The 19,197-nt window shown below is 40.9% G+C and overlaps 1 protein-coding gene across 6 annotated transcripts in view; it reads left to right on the forward strand.

Moving 5' to 3' along the window:
• CDC14A (cell division cycle 14A) overlaps positions 1 to 19,197 on the forward strand; it is a 188,888-nt gene that overhangs the window by 90,997 nt on the left and 78,694 nt on the right. For all 6 annotated transcript variants that reach the window (XM_043575677.1, XM_043575678.1, XM_043575675.1 and 3 more), the window contains exons 8-9: positions 9,909 to 9,996; positions 17,494 to 17,724. In XM_043575677.1, the coding sequence (XP_043431612.1) occupies positions 9,909 to 9,996; positions 17,494 to 17,724 (319 nt within the window). The remainder of the gene's footprint in view (positions 1 to 9,908; positions 9,997 to 17,493; positions 17,725 to 19,197) is intronic.

Consider the following 19,197-nt stretch of genomic DNA (forward strand, 5'->3'; position numbering starts at 1 on the left):
CTTGGATAAGCAGAACAGGTTATGTCTTCTTGCTTCAGGTAATCTAATTGTTCACCTAAGAGTTAAGGTCCTGCCATATTTAGAAGGCTTGGGGTAAGATATCTCAGGCTCTTGCTTTATTTTTATGTGACTTGCAAAATGGCCCATTAATAATTGATGACCAAAAGTATCTTCCGACATGTGGCCTCTCAGGTCTTGCCAAGCTGTTGCCTGTGCATTTTTCACATCTGCACTGATCAAACAGATGTAATTCTGGCAGCTCGGCCACCAAGGTCCCCTGAAGTAACTGTGAGAATGTGGTCCAAAAGCTTCTACTAAGAACCAGTGTCAAAACATTCATACTTTCCCAACAGATTTCTTTTCGGGTTTTCACAGAACTAAGAAAGCAGCCACTCTTTCAAAACCTAGCCATTAATCAGGTCACTTGAAAAATGGAAATAGACCTTTTGCCCTGGCAAACGACAATGAAGATGAAAGAGCTTGAGTATTCAAATTATGCACCTAAGCGGACGTGAGGAGCTGTACCCTGGCCATACCTCTATACTGTTACTGCTCATGTAGGATGATGTCCTGCTTGGGAGACCTAGAAATAACAGCACCCATCCACTGAGTCTGCCTTCAGTCAACCTTTTTTTTTTAATTTTTTAAACGTTTATTTATTTTTGAGAGAGGGAGAGAGACAGAGCATTAGTGGGGTGGGGGCAGAGAGAGAGGGAGACATAGAATCTGAAGCAAGCTCCAGGCTCCGAGCTGTCAGCACAGAGCCCAACTCAGGGCTCGAACCCACAAACCGTGAGATCATGACCTGAGCAAAAGTCAGACACCCAACCAACTGAGCCACCCAGGCGCCCCTTCGGTCAATCTTTTTAACATTCTTTCTTGGGTAAATAAGGCCTTGCCTACACGCCACTAATCATTAATGGTGCTGCTTTTAAGCAGTTGTTATTTATCAAAGAGAATTTGAAGTTGTGTCTTTAGTTTGTGGTTTGGTGGTCTCCGAGGGGCTTTCTCCTGTTTACCAGAAGGGTTGTCCTTTTTGCTGATGTGTCTATGTTGGCCACACACAGACAAACTCAGCAGCACCCTTTCCTGGGGAGACGGGAGGAGGAGAGAAGTGCAAGGAAACAAGCTTCGGTGGCAGCGTGTGGATGTGCCTCACTGCTGTGGCTTATGTTCATTGCCCCAACCCGAATTTGGCCCACGCAATCCCTAGGAATTGCCTTAAATACCTTTTTGGGGATTAGATGGAGCTTAAAGTTTACGTAAAGCCTACTTCAAAAAACTACGAAATCACTTTGACTCCTTTCTCTGAGCTATTTTATATCTTCCACTATCTTTTTATCCCCCCCCCCCCCCCCATAAATCATTCCTTTTTTTGAGAAAAAAAATGCTTTCAGTGACGCAGCATTGTCAGTATGAGGATATTTCCTGGAATTGTGGACTTGGCCCTTTGCTTTTCCATGCTGACAAACCTGGACCACGTTAACAGTGGTTACTTGATGGACGTGGTTAGAGCCATGCTTGGCTACTGCAGACCTGGTGACAGAAAGACTGGTTACTGCCTGTGTGGAGTCACTGCGTAGGGCCTCCTTTTGTTTCTCTCCTCAAGGCATACATGGAAAATAATATTTGCTCAGCACCCTGTGGTCATAGCCCATAGCTGTTGATGACTGGCCTAGGGGACTCTGGCTGCCCCCGTCTCTGCCCAGGGATCTACATTTTGTTGGAAAGCTTTGTTCTACAGAAATAACGGTGTACAGATAAACTTTTGTTATATGGGGGACAAGAAGCTGCATTACATTCTTTGTGGCCTTCAGTTGATTACTTTTCAGTTTGTTTATTGAACACTTATTAAATACCTTCTATTTGCTCAGTATATTTGCTGGGTCCAGTCTTTTTTTTTTTTCTTTCTCAAGAGGTTTCCTGTAATTTCATCTCTTCATGTATGGGGTGAGAACCTTTATTCTTACCATCTGCTATCTTAGAATCTATATATCCCTCTGCCTCGTTCTGTGAATTTATCATGTTTGACCTTCACCACAAGCCCCATTTTCTTGCTGAGCAGATTAGTTGTCTACACAGAATTTCTCATTCATTCATGACAGGCTGAATGTGGAAAATTTTGCTCCTGAGATATTCTAGTGATTTTTCTAGCAGTAAGTCATTTTTATTGCTATTTTCACCTACAGGGTATTCTTTAGGTAAAAGAGCATTGCTATTCTAGAAGGTGATTTCACATTATCTTAGCCACATTATAATGTAGCCCATGTGGGAACTGTTTATAAGGAAGCATTGGTCAATTCTGCATGTCTGGGAATGGGTCCTTCCTTCCTTCCTTTTCTCTTTCCCTTCCTTCCTTCCTTCCTTCCTTCCTTCCTTCCTTCCTTCCTTCCTTCCTTCCTTTTCTTTCTTTCTTTCTTTCTTTCTTTCTTTCTTTCTTTCTTTCTTTCTTTCTTTCTTTCTTTCAATTTTATTTTAGAGAGAGAGAGAGAGAGAGAGAGAGAGAGAGCACAGCAGGGGAGAGAGGCAGAAGGAGAGAATCTTAAGCAGGCTCCATGCTGAGCATGGAGCCTGATGTGGGGCTTAATGTGGGACTCTATCCCACAACTGTAAGATCATGACCTGAGCTGAAATCAAGAGTCAGATGCTCAACTGACTGAGCCACCCGGGTGTCCCAAGGGTCTTTGTTGACTCTTGGGCCTCTTCCATCAAGTGTTCATATTACTATCGGAGTATATGTTTTAGAAATTGTGTCTGATTATATCAGTCTCTTATGTTAAGTCCTTTATGGGCTTCGCAGCTGCATGCTTTTGTGCCTTCCGGCATGCTCTTGTTCCCCCCTCCTGCCTGTGATCCCTTCTTTCCTGCCCACCATATTTATGTGCATGTGTCTAAGTTATTCTTAGCTCTGTGGGAGCTCTTCTCACACAGTGTTGCTTGATGCTCTATTTACACATCTGTGTCTTCCCTACACTCTGGCTACTTGAGGTCAGGAACCGAGTCTTACTCATCTTTGTCTGAGTAAGTAACCAGTAGCATAGTATGCTCATAGTGGGCCGTCATTGAATGTTTGTAAAACGAAAGAATAAAGACATGACCGAATGCATACTAAAAACAGGAGTGTAGCGTATTTCAAAATATTTTATATAATTTGCTAAAAATAACTACTTTCTAATGAAAGGGACCAAGATTTATTAATTAAGAATTCATTCTGATTTTGTAGTAACACTCCAAGGGAAAAAGGTATTAACTATGGTAGATAGCATCAATAAATGATGTTTCATTCTTTCATTACCAGCCAGTCTGTGTTCTAATAGTGAAAATTTTTTTTTAACCAGTTATTTGTAACACAGGATTGCTAGGGATTATAATCTTCAAGCAGGGAGTCCATGTAACATCAGTTTAGTTTAATATATGAGCAGAGACTGTCTCCAGGTTGACTTTGTCATCCTTCATTGCTGTTAATAAGTAAATTGTCAAATTGACCAGGTGGTGTAGACTCCTGAGGATGCTTTTTTGTATGTACCTTGAGAACTGATAACATTCGTTGGGTTTTCCTTTGCTCAGTGTGTCACCTCAGGTCAACAGCAGGTCTCAATGCTGTTGAACACCTAAGGTATGATGTTTCAAGACTGCTTTGGGTTAGAGTTTGTAGAGCAAACTAGAATGTAATCTCGGTGCTGCTTGCTTAGTCTGCCCTCTTGTTCATGGATTATGGAACTGGAAAAATGTGAATTTCTGCCCTTGTAATTGTGAATTCCTGCCATAGGACTGGGGTCAAGCAAGCTCCAGAATGCAGGTATGTGAGCATGTCCTGACCACCTGGAGGAACTGTGGAGGTATGCCTCCCACAGTGATTTGACTACTCAAAGAACTATTAGAAGCATTTCCCTGGGGCTATCTTGTAGTATTGAGTATACCACTCAAAGGCTACAAGTTCAAGGAAGCAAAATTCCTTCCTGGACACTGCACCTGCAAATGTGGAGGCACCCAGTGTTTCCACATCTGTTAATCCATTACACCTATTGCTGGCTCAAAGGTCATGTTGGTTGACTCTATAAAATGTTTTGAGGTCTACCTTGTCCTAAGAAATTTCCCATGGTTTTTTTCCTTCCTCTTTAATTGCTGTTTGGTTTCTATCCTTTCTTTTACCTCCAAGCTTCTTAAGAGAGCAGTCTTGACTCTGTTATTATTCAGTCATTAGTTGATTATGGTCTGGTCTTTACTTTTGTGAGTCTGCTGGACCTGTCCTTGCTAATACAAAAGTTAGCAAAACCAGATGGTTGTGTTTGGTCCTCTTCCTACTTAATTTATCCTGTGGCCACTCTCTAATTCTGGATACTCACTTTCCTTCCCTAACTTGTAAGGATCCATCTCTTGCTTTTCTCTTCCTTGAGTCTCTGGCCATCCTTCTCAGTCTCCTTTGCAAGTACTTTCTCTTCCTTTATCCACCTGAAATGCTGCTGCTCTCTAGGGTTCTGGTTTGTGGTTGAACACACTCTTCATGGGTGAGGGCACCTGTTTCCAATTTTCAACAATCGTGTATGTGCTGGTGGCCTCAAATAATCATGTCTTGAGCACTGGAGGGCACCTGCAAACTTACACTGGGTTTGTGCTCCCTGTGGCTGCATCAGCAGAGGTGTCATTAGTTTGAGCTGCTGGAGCAGTCCCCTAAGTGTTTTGTTTTTTTTTTTCTAGTTTATTTATTTATTTTGAGAAAGAGGGAGAGAGTGAGCAGGGGAGGGGCAGAGAGAGGGAGAGAGAGAGTCCCAAGTAGGTTCCATGCTCTCAGTGCAGAGCCTGATGCAGGGTTTGATCTCGAGAACTGTGAGATCATGATCTGAGCTGAAATCAAGAATCAGATGCTCAACCCACTGAGCCACCCAGCCCCTCCACTAGTGTTTTCTACCATCAGTGTCTCCCCACCCCAGCTGGAGCTAGCAGAGGTGAAATAGTCATCCACATGGGGCCCTCCTCTTTCCCTCCACCACACTGTCTGTCAACAGCAAATCTAAATTAATAATCTAGAGTTTGATTATTTAAGATGCCAGATGGCATGCCATTTTAATTTAAACCAAATAACTCAAATATTTGCTTTGCTTTAAACACATAAAGTACCAATCACTGCAGCATATTTGTGTTTATGTAATACAACTATACCATCAACACTATTTTATTGTTTTAGAAGTTAGGAAAATAAAAGGAAGTTGCTTTTATTAAAAATTTTTTTTAACATTTATTTATTTTTGAGAGACAGAGATAGAGCATTAGCGGGGTAGGGGCAGAGAGAGAGAGAAGGAGACACAGAATCTGAAGCAGGCTGCAGGCTCCGAGCAAGCTGTCAGCACAGAGCCTGATGCGGGACTTGAACCCACAAACTGTGAGATCATGACCTGAGCTGAAGTCGGACACTCAACCGAATGAGCCACCCAGGCGCCCCAAGGAAGGTGCTTTTTAATGAATAAAAAGAGACTTTTAGTTCTTTTTGATTTTTTCAAATAGTCTTGTGCCACTGTTAAACCTCTTACATACTTCTATTATAGCACTTTTTTTTTAATGTTTATTTTTGAGAGATAGAAAGACAGAGTGAGCAGGGAAGGGGCAGAGAGAGAGGGAGACAGAGAATCTGAAGCAGGCTTTAGGCTCTGAGCTGTTAGCACAGAGCCTGATGTGGGGCTCAAACCCACAGACATGAGATCATGACCTGAGCCAAAGTTGGACACTCAACTGACTGAGCCACCCAGGCGCCCCACGTTTCAAAGTTTAATGCAACTCTTTATTTTTTTTTAAATGGGTGTCTTAGTTTGGGCTGCTGTAACAAAAATACCATAGACTGCGTGGCTTAAACAACAAACATTCTCACAGTTCTGGAGGCTGGAAGATCCCAGATCAAGGCACCAGCACGTTTGGTGTCTGGTGGCCTTCTTCTGTGGCCGTGTTCTCCCTGGGTCCTCACATGGTAGAAGGGGTAAGGGAGCTCTCTGGGGTCTTTTTTGTAAGGATGCTTGTCCCATTTGTGAGGGCTCCATCCTTATGACCTAACCGCCTCCCAAAGACCCCACCTCCACATACCATCATATTGTGGATTAGGTTTTGATGTGTGAATTTTGAGGGGACACACACATTCAGTCTGTAGCAATGGGTAAAATAGAGACTAGAGTAGCGCCCACCTCATAGGATTTCTGTAAGGACTGAATGAGCAGTGCCTAGTACAGAGTTGGTGGTAAATATGTATTTGCATCTATTATTATTACTGTTATTGGTCACTCCCACTTGCTTTCAGACTCCTTAAGATCACAGAGAAGATACTTTTTATTATTTTATGTGTGACACCGAGTGATAGTCGTTAATGTATAATAAAGGCTCAGCAAATGTTTTAATGAATGTTGAAATGTGCTTAAAAACAGTTTGTCCATGTTGTCTTAGGAAACCTATCTGTTGATAAAGGGGATCAATCCTGTACTTGTTAAGCTCAAGGTCTGTCTTTTCTATTTTACTGTCTATTACAGTGGTGTAAGGCCAATTGATTTTCAGCATTTGGACTGAAAAATATATTTTGTGACCAGTACAACAGAGGTATGCCTTACTGGCATGGATATATTTCTTAGATGTAAAAATTTATGTTTTCAAGTCAGTTACTTTTACTTTTTTTATTTTTTCAGTTTTAATACTGCTATTTACTTTTTTGTAAGCAACTTTGAGTTCTTTGTTTTCCAAACATACGTTTGTTTGTTTGTTTGTTTGTTTATTTAAAGTAGGCTCCACACCGGGCGGGGCTTGTGCTCACACCCCTGAGATCAAGGCCTGAGCAGAGATCAAGGGTCAGATGCTTAACTGACTGAGCTACCCAGGCGCCCCTATTTTTTCAGTTTTAATACTGCTATTTACTTTTTTGTAAGCAACTTTGAGTTCTTTGTTTTCCAAACATTTATTTTTTTATTTATTTAAAGTGGGCTCCACACTGGGCAGGGCTTGTGCTCACACCCCTGAGATCAAGGCCTGAGCAGAGATCAAGGGTCAGATGCTTAACCAGCTGAGCCACGCAGGAGCCCCTCAGATGATATTTTAAATGCACCAGCACAGTTAACTATTTCAAAGAAACCTGGCGAATCTTTTGTAGACTGAAGACTCCTGTAGTAAAGTGAATATTAACATTTAAATGTATCAGTTTCAGGAATTCAGTTTTTTTGTTTTTTTTTTTTAATTTTATTATAGTGAAGAATGTGTAGTTTTCCTAAGTAGTACTTGGTAGGCTGTAGGCTTTGGAATGTAAGCGGGAAAACCATCCTCTTGCCTCACACTTGCTGAGATGTTTGTTTATAAAATGTGGTAGGGTTGGAAAGTACCTTAAGTTCCTGTCTGATTTAGATTTCTTTGAAGTGTGTGTGTGTGTGTGTGTGTGTGTGTGTGTGTGTATTTAATTAGAAAACCAATTTGTGTCATCTTAAATATTTTATTATTGATAAATATTGACATTTGTATCATTCACTGTGATAGAAGGCACAAATATTAATTTGGGAACCTTAACAAAGTAAGCTTATGTTACATTAGTCAGTTAAAAGCTGTAACTTCCTTATTAACTTTTTTCAGATTTGGATCTGAGACCCAAATTTCGTTTACTCCATCAGCCTTATCCAGGCTACTGAATATAGTCTAGTATTACCTAGTGTTTATCTTTTTGGGTAGGCAGATTTGCAAACATATTCTTTTGGTTTTGTGAGTGAATGTATCTTAGTGAGTCCATTGCCTTTCTCCATATGATTGATTATAAAAGGTTACTGTTTAACCAAATGGATGTCTGTAATCCAAATTAACAGACGTAACACAATATATTTATCTAGGCTTACCTAGTGGTCAAGGATACAGAAATAGTGAACATAGAAACCTGTTTTCTTTTACTGTTCATAAAGAATTGCGTTTAGCCTTTTGATGATTAGGACATACTTTTATTTTTGAATTTTTAAGTAATGTTTTAAGTTTATTAATTATTTAATAGGGATATTGGAACATTAGAGACTGCTTTCTTTAAACAAGAAAAAGTTTAATTATCATAGAGCTATATATTAGATTCTTTATTCAAATTGTTATAAATAGATAGTTATACCTGAGATATAACTTGGCATGTGATAGCACTCACAGTATTCCTAAGATTTTATTTCTGGCATTATGGGGATATTATATTTATTACAGTTAGATGAACACAATTCAGATGTTTATAGTGTCATGAAAAGTTTCATTTTTATAACTTTTGCTAACTAGAAAGAAACATCTCGTTTGAAACATAGAAATTGTACAGCTAACTTTTGATTTTCATGAAAATGGGAAATGATAATGGTAGTATAAATAAAGTAGAGGTTCCAGGTTTCCTTGATAGCATTACTCCCAATTAATTTAACAAATACTTAAGAACTCCTGTGGTAGAGTGTAGACTGTATTTGATAAATATTCCTACCATTGAGGTCTTTGCCATGTAGTGGTGGAGGAGAGAGCTTTTTTAATGGATACTCTTGGCCCAGTAAAGAGAACTGCCTTCCTTCCCAGCCTGGGGAGGTATCTGTGCAGTGCTAGAGAGCCCTGAGGGTGGAGATGGGGAGGAGAAGGTGGGCCTGGGTGGGGGGGCGGTTTGCAGGTGGGCTAAAGAATGCTTATGTGGAGAAGCGACACATGTATTTTATGATGCATTGCACAGATATGTCCTAATTCCCTGCAAAATGTTGGGTACCCTCAGCCCTGCCCCAGTGTTCCATGGGTTTAGAGGCATGTTGGGAAGGGAAGACAGTGGAGGAGATAGTGGAGCAGTGGGAGGATGCTGGTCTTCAGGCCTTTTCTGAGGATCTTTTAGAGAGTGTAGACCAGAGGTTGACAACTGATGATCAAAGTCGACCCGCAGGTGTGTTTTATTTAGTTTCATAATATTTAAAAACTTAAAATAGTCAACATTACATACAGAGAGATTTCACCTGAAAATGCATTCAGAAAATCAGCCACATTCAGTTAGCCTTTCCTGCAAGGTGACTAAATTAGCCAGAGCTGAGGAGCACCTGCCTTTTTTTTAAAAAATTTTTTTTAACGTTTATTTATTTTTGAGACAGAGAGAGACAGAGCATGAATGGGGGAGGGTCAGAGAGAGGGAGACACAGAATCTGAAACAGGCTCCAGGCTCTGAGCTGTCAGCACAGAGCCCGACACGGGGCTCGAACTCACGGACCGCGAGATCATGACCTAAGCCGAATTCGGCCACTTAACCGACTGAGCCACCCAGGCGCCCCGCACCTGCCTTTATTTATGTCTCTTGTCAGACCCGTGTCGCTGTTTGGGTTTGCCACTCCTGCCATAGACCTTGGCTGACTTGAGGGTTTAATGATCCTCTGTTCTCACTCTTGTCTCCTTCTGCTTCCCAGTCTAAAAATCAGCCCTGACAACAGTAGCCACCTATAAAAACAGAAAAAAAAAAAAAAAAAAAAAAGGAAGTGTGTTCACTATGACCCTGATATTTATAATTTTTTTTTCATTCTTTAAAATATGTTTACCATGTTCATAGAAAGTGCTTATATTTTCTGTCCTTTATCTTCTTGCCCTTTTATTTATTGCAGGGACAAGTAATATTTGTTTTCATCTCATGTCATTGCAGAGTAGCCAGGACACAAAATTATTTTAAGCAAAGTACCCCCACTTTAAATAAAGTTTTCCTAACTTTTCATACAGTCTACAGAAAACTTTTTCTGAAGTGTATTGAAATATAATTTTGAGAATCAGATGCATGTTTTTATTTTAAGCTATATTACTTTGTCTTCATGTACGTCCAATAGTACTAACAGAGTAAAAACCAGTTTTGTTTGTAAGGGTTTCCTAAGTTGTATAAGAATTATAAAATATTTTTCTTCTCTTTTCTCACAAAATTCTGCCAGCGAGTTGAAAATGGTGACTTCAACTGGATTGTTCCAGGAAAATTTTTAGCATTTAGTGGACCACATCCAAAAAGCAAAATTGAAAATGGTAGGTTTTTCTTTACTTTACCATCCAAACATTTATTTCAGTTCATCTTCTTTAATTTCTTCAGATAATCCTTTCTTTTGATAATATTCTCCAAAGAATATCTATTAGTCAAAAATTGAACAGTAGTAATTAGTGTGTTAAGTATTATAGTTTAGTAGGTGGTGAATAATCACTGTTTAAACACTAGAAAATTTTTAGATTGCCATAAATAGGATGCTCACTTTGCCTGACCCAATTATGAAAGAAGAATCTGAGAAGCAAACTGGTCAAACCAATCAGCAGATTGTTGCACTTTGTCCGTTGTTCTGAGATTTGGTGGTGGGGTGTTACGTCAAGGTATGCTCTGGGGAACATCATGTGGCACAGTAATGACGATGGTGGTGTCAACAGGTGTCATTTATTGAATGCTTGCTGTGCACTAGTTACTAGCTAATCACAGCATTATCTCACTTAATGCACACTCAACCCTGTATGAGGTATAGGTACATTTATCTCCATTTTGCAGAGGAAGAAACGGAGGCTTATGAGTAGGGTTTTGTCCAGAGTAATGGGGGAACTAGTACTCCATCCCAGAGCTTAGCTTCTAAATGTTGCCACTATTTATTATTTAGTGATCTATTTATTGTTGATCTATTTATTTTATTATTTATTACATCAAATAAATGTTGATCTATTTATTTAGTTCCATTATGATGACAAGAATACTTTTCCAGCTGACAGTCATTAAGTTACTCATTTGCAGTATAGGTATAGCCAGGGGCATATATACTCAGGACGCCAAAAAAAAAAGCAAAACAAAAAATAAGCCTCTTGAATGACATATGATCAGCTACGTGAGTTTTCCCTTTAATGTTTATTTTCTACTTATTTTCATCTGTTACCTTCCTAGAAGACAAGTATTGATAGGCACCAAAGATTTAAGGATAATTTATGGGAGGAGTACATAAAATTTAAAAATTTCACTTATGAACACAATAGCTCCTTATCTGCTCACAGCTCTGGAACATCAGTGTTTTTTTTTTTTTTTCAATATATGAAGTTTATTGTCAAATTGGTTTCCATACAACACCCAGTGCTCATCCCAAAAGGTGCCCTCCTCAATACCCATCACCCACCCTCCCCTCCCTTCCACCCCCCATCAACCCTCAGTTTGTTCTCAGTGGAACATCTGTGTTTTGAAGGAACATAATCCAAAAACCCCTGATTGAGATTTATTCTTTCTGCATTATCATCATCGTAAGTATTTTAAAAAAAATTTTTAATGTTTATTTACTTTTGAGAGAGGGAGACAGAATTTGAACAGGCTCCAGGCTCCGAGCTGTCAGCACAGAGCCCACGAGGGGCTCAAACTCACTAGCCCTGAGGTCATGACCTGAGCCAAAGTTGGACACTTAGCCGACTGAGCCACTCAGGAATCCCACATCATCCCAAGTATTAATTCTAAACTCTAGTTTCATTGTATGTTGTTATTCATGCATTTAGATTTGCTAATTTGTTTGCACTCCCACACATGTGCTCCTCAGTTCACGCCCATGACATACCTTCCAGGGAATTTTCCTTGAATCATGCTTTCCCTGTGATGGGGAAGGCAGGTCTAGAGACTTAAGCTCTCAAATAGGAGGCCTCTGTACTGAAGCCAGAATTACATCTTCTCATTCATGAATTTGCTAATGAACTTTGCTCCAGACATTGACTAACTAACCCTCTGTCATGAGGGTTGTTAGGACTAACATGTTATGTGCCCAGGGAAACTGCTTTCTGGTGGTTGGTCTTTCAAGACAGGATTGATTACACTTACCTTTGGCCTCCTGTGCAAAACAATCTGACTCAGACCCAGAACATCTTGGTAGGTGCATGGTTTCAGTAGTGGCTTTGTCAGCGGGTGTTCATTTGACAAAGTTGAAAGAGTTTTGCTATTTAAGATTCACATGTTTTGTGACATTTTCTTTTTCTTTAAAAAAAATTTTTTTTAATGTTTGTTTATTTTTGAGAGAGAGAGAGAGAGAGAGAGAGACAGAGTGAGAGCAGGGGAGGGGCAGAGAGAGAAGGAGACAGAATCCGAAGCAGGCTCCAGGCATTGCACTGTCAGCACAGAACCTGATGTGGGGCTGAAACTCGTCAAAGAGATCATGACCTGAGCCAAAGTCAGATGCTCAACAGACTGAGCCACCCAGGCGCCCCTTGTGACATTTTCTTAAAGAGAAGATGAGAGGTGTAATGGAAAGAATCATTTAAAATATTTTGAGAGGTAATACATATGAAAAAATAAAATGCAGATGAATTAATAAAAAAGCATAAAAATGACCTGTAATTCTACCCAAGTTTTCAAGGGTTAATAGTTGGTGGTGGGATAATAGGGGTTTTAATTTTCTTTCCATCTGCTTCTCTGTGTTTGCTTGCACACACTTCCCCCTCTTCCAGTGGAATACACACACACACTTATAAATGTAAACCTTTCTTTCTTTATAAGTATAGCATCATGATTCCTGTCTCATATCAGCTTTTTTCACTTCACATATTACAGACTTCTTTCCATGGTAGTAAATGTAGATTTTCATTATACTTTTCCATGACTGCATTGTATATTATTCAGCAATGTGCCATAATGCTGTTAGTTAATTACTTTTTGAATGAAATCTACATTATTTACAGTTTTTCTCTTTTTAAAACTGTCATGGTTGGCAAACACATTCATGCATTTTCTTTGTAGTTCTCATTTCTTCTCTAAATTCTTAAGTAGTAGAATCAGCAGATAAAAGGCTATGAATATTTTATGTGACAACTTTTTTAAATTGAATAACAGTTGACCTATAATATTGTATTAGTTTTAGGTGTGTAACATAGTGATTTGATATTTCTATACATTAGGACATGGTTATCACGTTAAGTCTGGTTACCATCTGTCATAATGCAAAGTTGTTACAATATTATTGATTATATTTCCTACGCTGTCTATTACATCCCTGTGTCTTATTTATTTTATAAAGGGAAGACTGTACTTCCTTAATTGTCAAAAATCTTTAAAAATTCTTTTTGGTTGCATATTGTAATACTGGGAAATAATTGTAGCTACCATTTGCTTATGTGCCAGGAATGGTGCTAAGCCTTTTGTGCACATATCTTCGTAATAATCAGAACCACCCTCTGGGGGAGGTGGTAGTTATTTTATGGAAGAGAAGATAGAGGCTCAGAGGAGTTACCTGACTTGCCCAGGTTTACACAGCCAGAAAGTGGCAGTGCATGGATTCAAATACAGGTCTCCTTGATTCCAAATTCTATGTTCTTTTTCATCTTATTACAGAAGAAGTACATGTTCACTACAGAAAATTTAAGCGATGTAAAGGAAAGTCACTTGTAATTATATAATCTAGAAATAAGCCCTTTAAAATATTGCTCTATCTACATCTTTCCCCCCCCACCCCCTGCATATATTGTACCCTCTTACATCGAGAAAAAAAGTTCTGAAAGGGCTGTTCACCTAGTATTTGTTGGTTTTTATGATGCCTAGAACATTCTGACTTAGGGCTGTCATTGGTAAATATTGATACTCTGCTGGACTCCCCATTTTAAGATCTGATATTCATTAGAAGCTTCGTTGTAGTTTTTGTAAAAGGGCTTTAACTACTTTGTAAATGTTTTTTGAGCTTAAGAAAATAATTGTGTGATGGGATTAATAAACTTGATCCAATTACAGTGTAATCTGGGTGCTTTTTTTTTTTTTTTTAATTGAGAAACTCTGTTTCCTGAGGAGGCTGAAAGTCATTTAGGGGTTTGTTAGTAGAAACGGTAGATTTTAAGAAAATGAACACTCAAACAGCCATTGTTAGGGTGTAACAAAAGAAGCCCTAAAATCTTGGGATCTGGGCAGAATGCACTGTAAGAGTCTCAAGTGTGTGTTGTGTCCACAGAGAGCAAATACAATTTTTACAGTTGTCTTGGTTCACATTATTTCGATGGTGAGGGACAGAAGTCCCCTTACCTTTGTTGTTGTTGTTGAGCTCTACCTTTTTTTTGCTTAAATTTGAGATGCTGCGTGAATAATATAGTGGTAGAATTAAACGTATTTCGGATTTCCAGTTTTCCAAAAAATCCCCCAAACTCTCCGATGGCAATGTCCTTCTTATCTCTATTTAAAACAAAACAAACAAACAAACAAAAAAACAAAAGAAGAAGAAGAACAGAGGGAAAGCTTGAGAGGGAATTGCAACAATTTGAAGCCGATTCAGCCTGATCCTTTCATGACAGAAGCAGGTATGCACAGTTGGGCCATGGAGCCTGACTGCCCCTTACTGGCTGTGTGAACTTCCCAGACCCCGTCAACTTCTCCGAGCTTCAGTTCCCTTGTATACCACATGGGGGGAGGGGGGGGGGGCGAGGGGGAATAGGATGCACAGTGCAGGCATGTAGTGAAGATTAGAGATATTATATGAAGTGTCTGGCACAGCGTCAGGCACATAATAGGTGCTTATTAGATAGCAGATATTCTGATTACATTTTTCTCATTAATTAGCCTAATAAACATATTTTATCGCGTCCTACATTTGCCTGCCCATTTTGAGGTTTTTACTCTTAATAATGCCTGTGTGGACTAGTCCTTTGCTGTTCTTCAGTTTCTCAGCTTTAAATGACGGGCTGGGAAGAGATGAATTTTAAATCTCTCTGCTCTGAAATTCAGATTTCACGCTGCTCTAGGGCTCTGCCTGTGCTTTATTGATGCCAGGGCGCCATCTAGCGGCCAAATAGAGGACGGGGCTGATGAATGCTCCGTTCTGCACGTTGCTAAAATCAGTCCCAAATGCAGTGATAATACCCACAGTTATTCAGAGGTTGTAGGATATTGTCATTGTCATTGGTTACAGCTGACTTGAAAGAGTTTGAGGGATTTTAAAGAAACATGCTCACCAGCTCTAGGAAGTGCAGCCTCTAATGTTCATGTAATATTCCTTTATTTGGAGACCTAACAGATAGAATCAGGTTGGATCTTACTTGAAATCGGCCCCAGCACAGGCCCTGGATTCTGACTGCCAGGGTTCAGATACTGCCTCTGTCTCTTACCAGCTGTGTATGTGAGCTCGTTCACTTTTCTAGGCAGCAGTAATTGGCTAATTGCAAGGTTTAAGGAGATGACCTATCTGAAGCACTTAAGTTTAGTGCCTGGCACAGAGTAAGTGCTTAGTAAATGTTAGTTATGATTATTATCATTATCATTATTATTTCTGTATCCTATTGCCATATTTGGATAACCGTCCAGTGTTTTGGTTTTTTTTTTTTCATCCAAATGGACACATAGTTTCTCTTAATAGTTGGTTTAGGTATATTATCTATAATGCCATTTACTCCTGATGGAAATTAATAGGTGAAAAGAAATATTCTTCCAGTCTTGGCAGAGGAGGTGAGGGGATTGACACTAAACCAGCCATAGCACATCAGGTAACAGGTGCCATCACGGAGGTACCAGGTATGCTAGGAACCCAGGGTCAGAAGTGCTCATCAGCCTACCACACCAAGGGAAGGCGTCCTCTTCTTCCCGTTCTTCCATGGTAGGAAAGCTCTTGTTTCCTTCTACCGACCACAGTTCTTTTCTCCTTTAGGCTGTGAATCTGTTGCTGGAAAATAAGTTGAGCCTGGTAGAAAAACAGATTTGTTTTTTCCAAGTAGAAAAGCACCCATTCTCTCTAAATGTGTGTGTGTGCAAGTTACTGCTTCTACACCGAAGATGGAAAATAAGCCCTGTATTACCTGTTTGCTCGGAAAAAGCATGGCCTGTAAACATGACGTATCTGGGCTGTGGATTAGTTTGACCTGCCTTCCAGTTCTGCCTCCATCCACTGTGTGACCTTGGCCAGGTAGACCAGTTAGGGCTTGGTTACAGGCAACAGAACCCATCTCTGGTAAATTAAACCAAAAAGGCATTGCGTGGGATTACGCTGGGGATCTCACAGCCTCCAAGGGAAGGCTGGAGAGTGAGGCCTAGAAAATGAACAGGATCCAAGGGAGATCATGTCTCAGCAGGGTCCAGGCAGGGAAATGGAAACCACACCATTTTAAATGGAGTAAGTTTCATTCAAGGGATTCGTTACAGAGAAGGCTAAACAGGAAAAGGACCACACTGAAGAAACCAGAATGTTATGGAGGAAACAGCTACTGCCTTTAAAAGGGGAGAAAGTGAGGTCACTGGCAGCCAGGGTCTTGGGAGGGCAGCCAGGCTGGTATCGGGAGCTGGGAAGAGAATGCTGCCCAGCTGGTGTTTGCAATTGGGGGCTGAGGAGCAGATACGTAGGGGCTGGGCTGCAGCCTGGTGCTGGGAGCTCTGGCCGCTCCTGTGTTCTGCTGCCAAAGCCTTGCTGGCCCCCACAGGGAAGTCCCTTCTCCTTCCTCTGGCCTCCAGTCACTCTGGTTGTGCTTCATGCCTCCTGTTTTTTGAACTGACAGGAAGCTAGCTGCAAATGCCATCCGCAGACCCCGGCCCCAGCATGGGAGGGTTGGCTCGCAGCTGAGAGAATATAGGAAACGACCAGCACAGGCAGAGTCTGAGGCAACAAGAAATGTAGCCAAGGTCATAGGGCAGCCATTGCTGGTTCACTGTGCAGGCTGCTGCTGCCCATTTGTGTGGGGCTCACCACCCTGAATGAGTTCTAAGTAGATTGTCTCACCTGGTATGCTGTGAGTCCTTGAACCCTGAAGAAGTTCCAGATGCGGTAATCAGGGTGCTGAGAAATGAGTCCCCTGTTAGTAGCTGGGGCTGGGGGCAAGGGCTGCAGTGGCCAAAGCCACCAGGGGTCACCTCTGTTGATTGGCCAAGTCTAGGTCTGTAGCTCCTGGGAATACTCACACGATGCTGGACCCATTCGAAACAAAAGGGGGTTTAGAGGCTCACTACCTGTACCCCCACCTTTCAAAAGAGAAAATGTCTACAAAAAATCATTAAACTGTTTTCATTTCTCAGTCTCTTAAATGGGATGAACTATTCTTACCTTAACAGGCTGTTTTGAGAATTTAAAGAAGTCATATGCGATGGTTACTTACACATGATAGGTGCTTAATAATTATTAATCTCTTTTGTGGCACGGATTGCACTATGGATGGAAACTAATCCCCTGGCGAAAGGGGTTTAACTGTAATTGAAAAGTATTTGTCAAGTGGAAGAAACAGCACAAAGAATCTTTCCAGGCCTACTGAGCACATTCCAGGGCATCCTTGTTTCAGTTTGGGAGACGTATGCTGCCAGGATTTGAATCCTATGGGTGGAGGTTTGACTTTTCATGAGCTATTTCCAATACTCAGAAAAGGTTTTTCCTCTCCTGTGGTGTTTTTTTTTTTTTTTTTCCAGTTATTCAGACTGCTGCTGCCTTAGGAATGTGCTTCGACCTCTTGGGAAATGCACTTTCTTCCTAGGCTCTGTTGAGAATCATGAACTTTATTGTGAAGGGCTTTTGTGCTTCTGGGTGTGTAAGGTGGAACACCTGCCTTGTGCTTACAGCTCCGTTTTCTCTTCAGGCTATCCTCTGCACGCCCCTGAAGCCTACTTTCCTTATTTCAAAAAGCATAACGTGACTGCAGTCGTGAGGCTGAACAAAAAGATTTACGAGGCAAAGCGCTTCACAGACGCCGGCTTCGAGCACTATGACCTCTTCTTCATAGACGGCAGCACGCCCAGTGACAACATCGTGCGAAGGTTCCTGAACATCTGCGAGAACACGGATGGGGCGATTGCGGTTCACTGCAAAGGTGCGTGAGGCCTTGGTGGTCACTGTGGTTCTGCAAGGGGATGAGGCAAAAACAGCAAATTGTGCGAAACAAAACCAGTTAGAGTCTTAGGGAAAAGAACACGAGTTTATTTTGTTTGAGAAAACTGGAACACAAACCCATTTAAATAATTCCTTCCTAAGGAAAGGTTTGCCTGGATGTGGATAATCGGTGGAGGCACTTTTTCTGGCCTTCCCTTACCAAGCCCTGCTCACTGACACCAGGCCCCACTATGAGGGAAATCACAGTAGCACGGTCTATGCACTGGCAGGAACAGCTTAGATAATTACAGTTGTCAAGAGGCAAGAGTTGTTAGTTAGTTAGTTAGTTAGTTAGTTAGTTATCTATCTATTTATTTATTTGTTAGCTTTTTTTTTTCCTCTTTCTTCCAGAACTGCCTCTCTCCTTTCTACCGTCCTCCACCCATCTGACATTTCATGCTCCCATTTTATGACCCAGCCGTCTGGACCCCCACTTTGCCCTCTACTTCCCCCTTCTCTAGCTAGTCTTTTGCCTAATGGACCAGAGTGTCTTCCCTGCCCATTGCTAGTGGATGGCACCATCCTGGGGTAAGCCAGCTCTTACTTGCTGCAGATGTGTTCCTGCCTCTTTGAGTGAACTGAAAGACTTGATTATATAAATGAATCTCTGCTCTCTAGGGGTGGGTACTTTGGGGCAGGAGTCCTTCAGATTATAGGAGCCCTGAGGTTTCCAGAGTCAGCAAATAAAAATACAGGATGCCCAGTTAAATTTGAATTTTTGGTAAATATTGAATCCTTTTTTTTTAGTATGTTTCAAATATGTTACAGAACATACATTCTGCATCTTATCTGGTGCCCTTGTGTTGGCTTCTCAGAAAACATGAAATAACATTTTCTCTAAGCCTGGTTGTTAGACTCTGAGGAGGATCAATTTCCATTTTATTTATTTATTAAATTTTTTTTAATGTTTGTTTATTTTTGAGAGAGAGAGAAAGAGAGAGAGAGAGAGAGAGAGAGAGAGAGAGAGAGAGAGAGATGGTGAGTAGGGGAGGGGCAGAGAGAGACAGAGACACAGAATCCCAAGCAGGCTCTAGGTTCTGAGCTGTCAGCACAGAGCCTGACGTGGGACTTGAACCCACGAACTGTGAGATCATGACCTGAGCCCAAGTCAGACGCTTAACCGATTGAGCCACCCAGGTGCCCCTCAAATTCCATTTTAGATTTTCCAGCATGGTGTGAGGTATTTTACTGGGGTCTTTGATTTGAGCCACTAGAGACCTCTCTGGCCACCCTGGGATGGAGTCTAGTTCCTTACATGCAGCATTTCCTAGTGCCACTGGGTGGCGCTGCTGTCACGATTTTAAGTCTGATAACTGGTTTCTGTGGAGTTTTATGCTAATTGTCTAGTAGGTGTTGGGGATTGATTGTACTGTTCTTTTCAAGTACCTAGTGCTGCTCTAACTGACTTATTCAG

Source organism: Prionailurus bengalensis, chromosome C1 (genome assembly GCF_016509475.1).
Source record: "Prionailurus bengalensis isolate Pbe53 chromosome C1, Fcat_Pben_1.1_paternal_pri, whole genome shotgun sequence".
In the NCBI taxonomy this organism is placed as follows: Eukaryota; Metazoa; Chordata; class Mammalia; order Carnivora; family Felidae; genus Prionailurus; species Prionailurus bengalensis.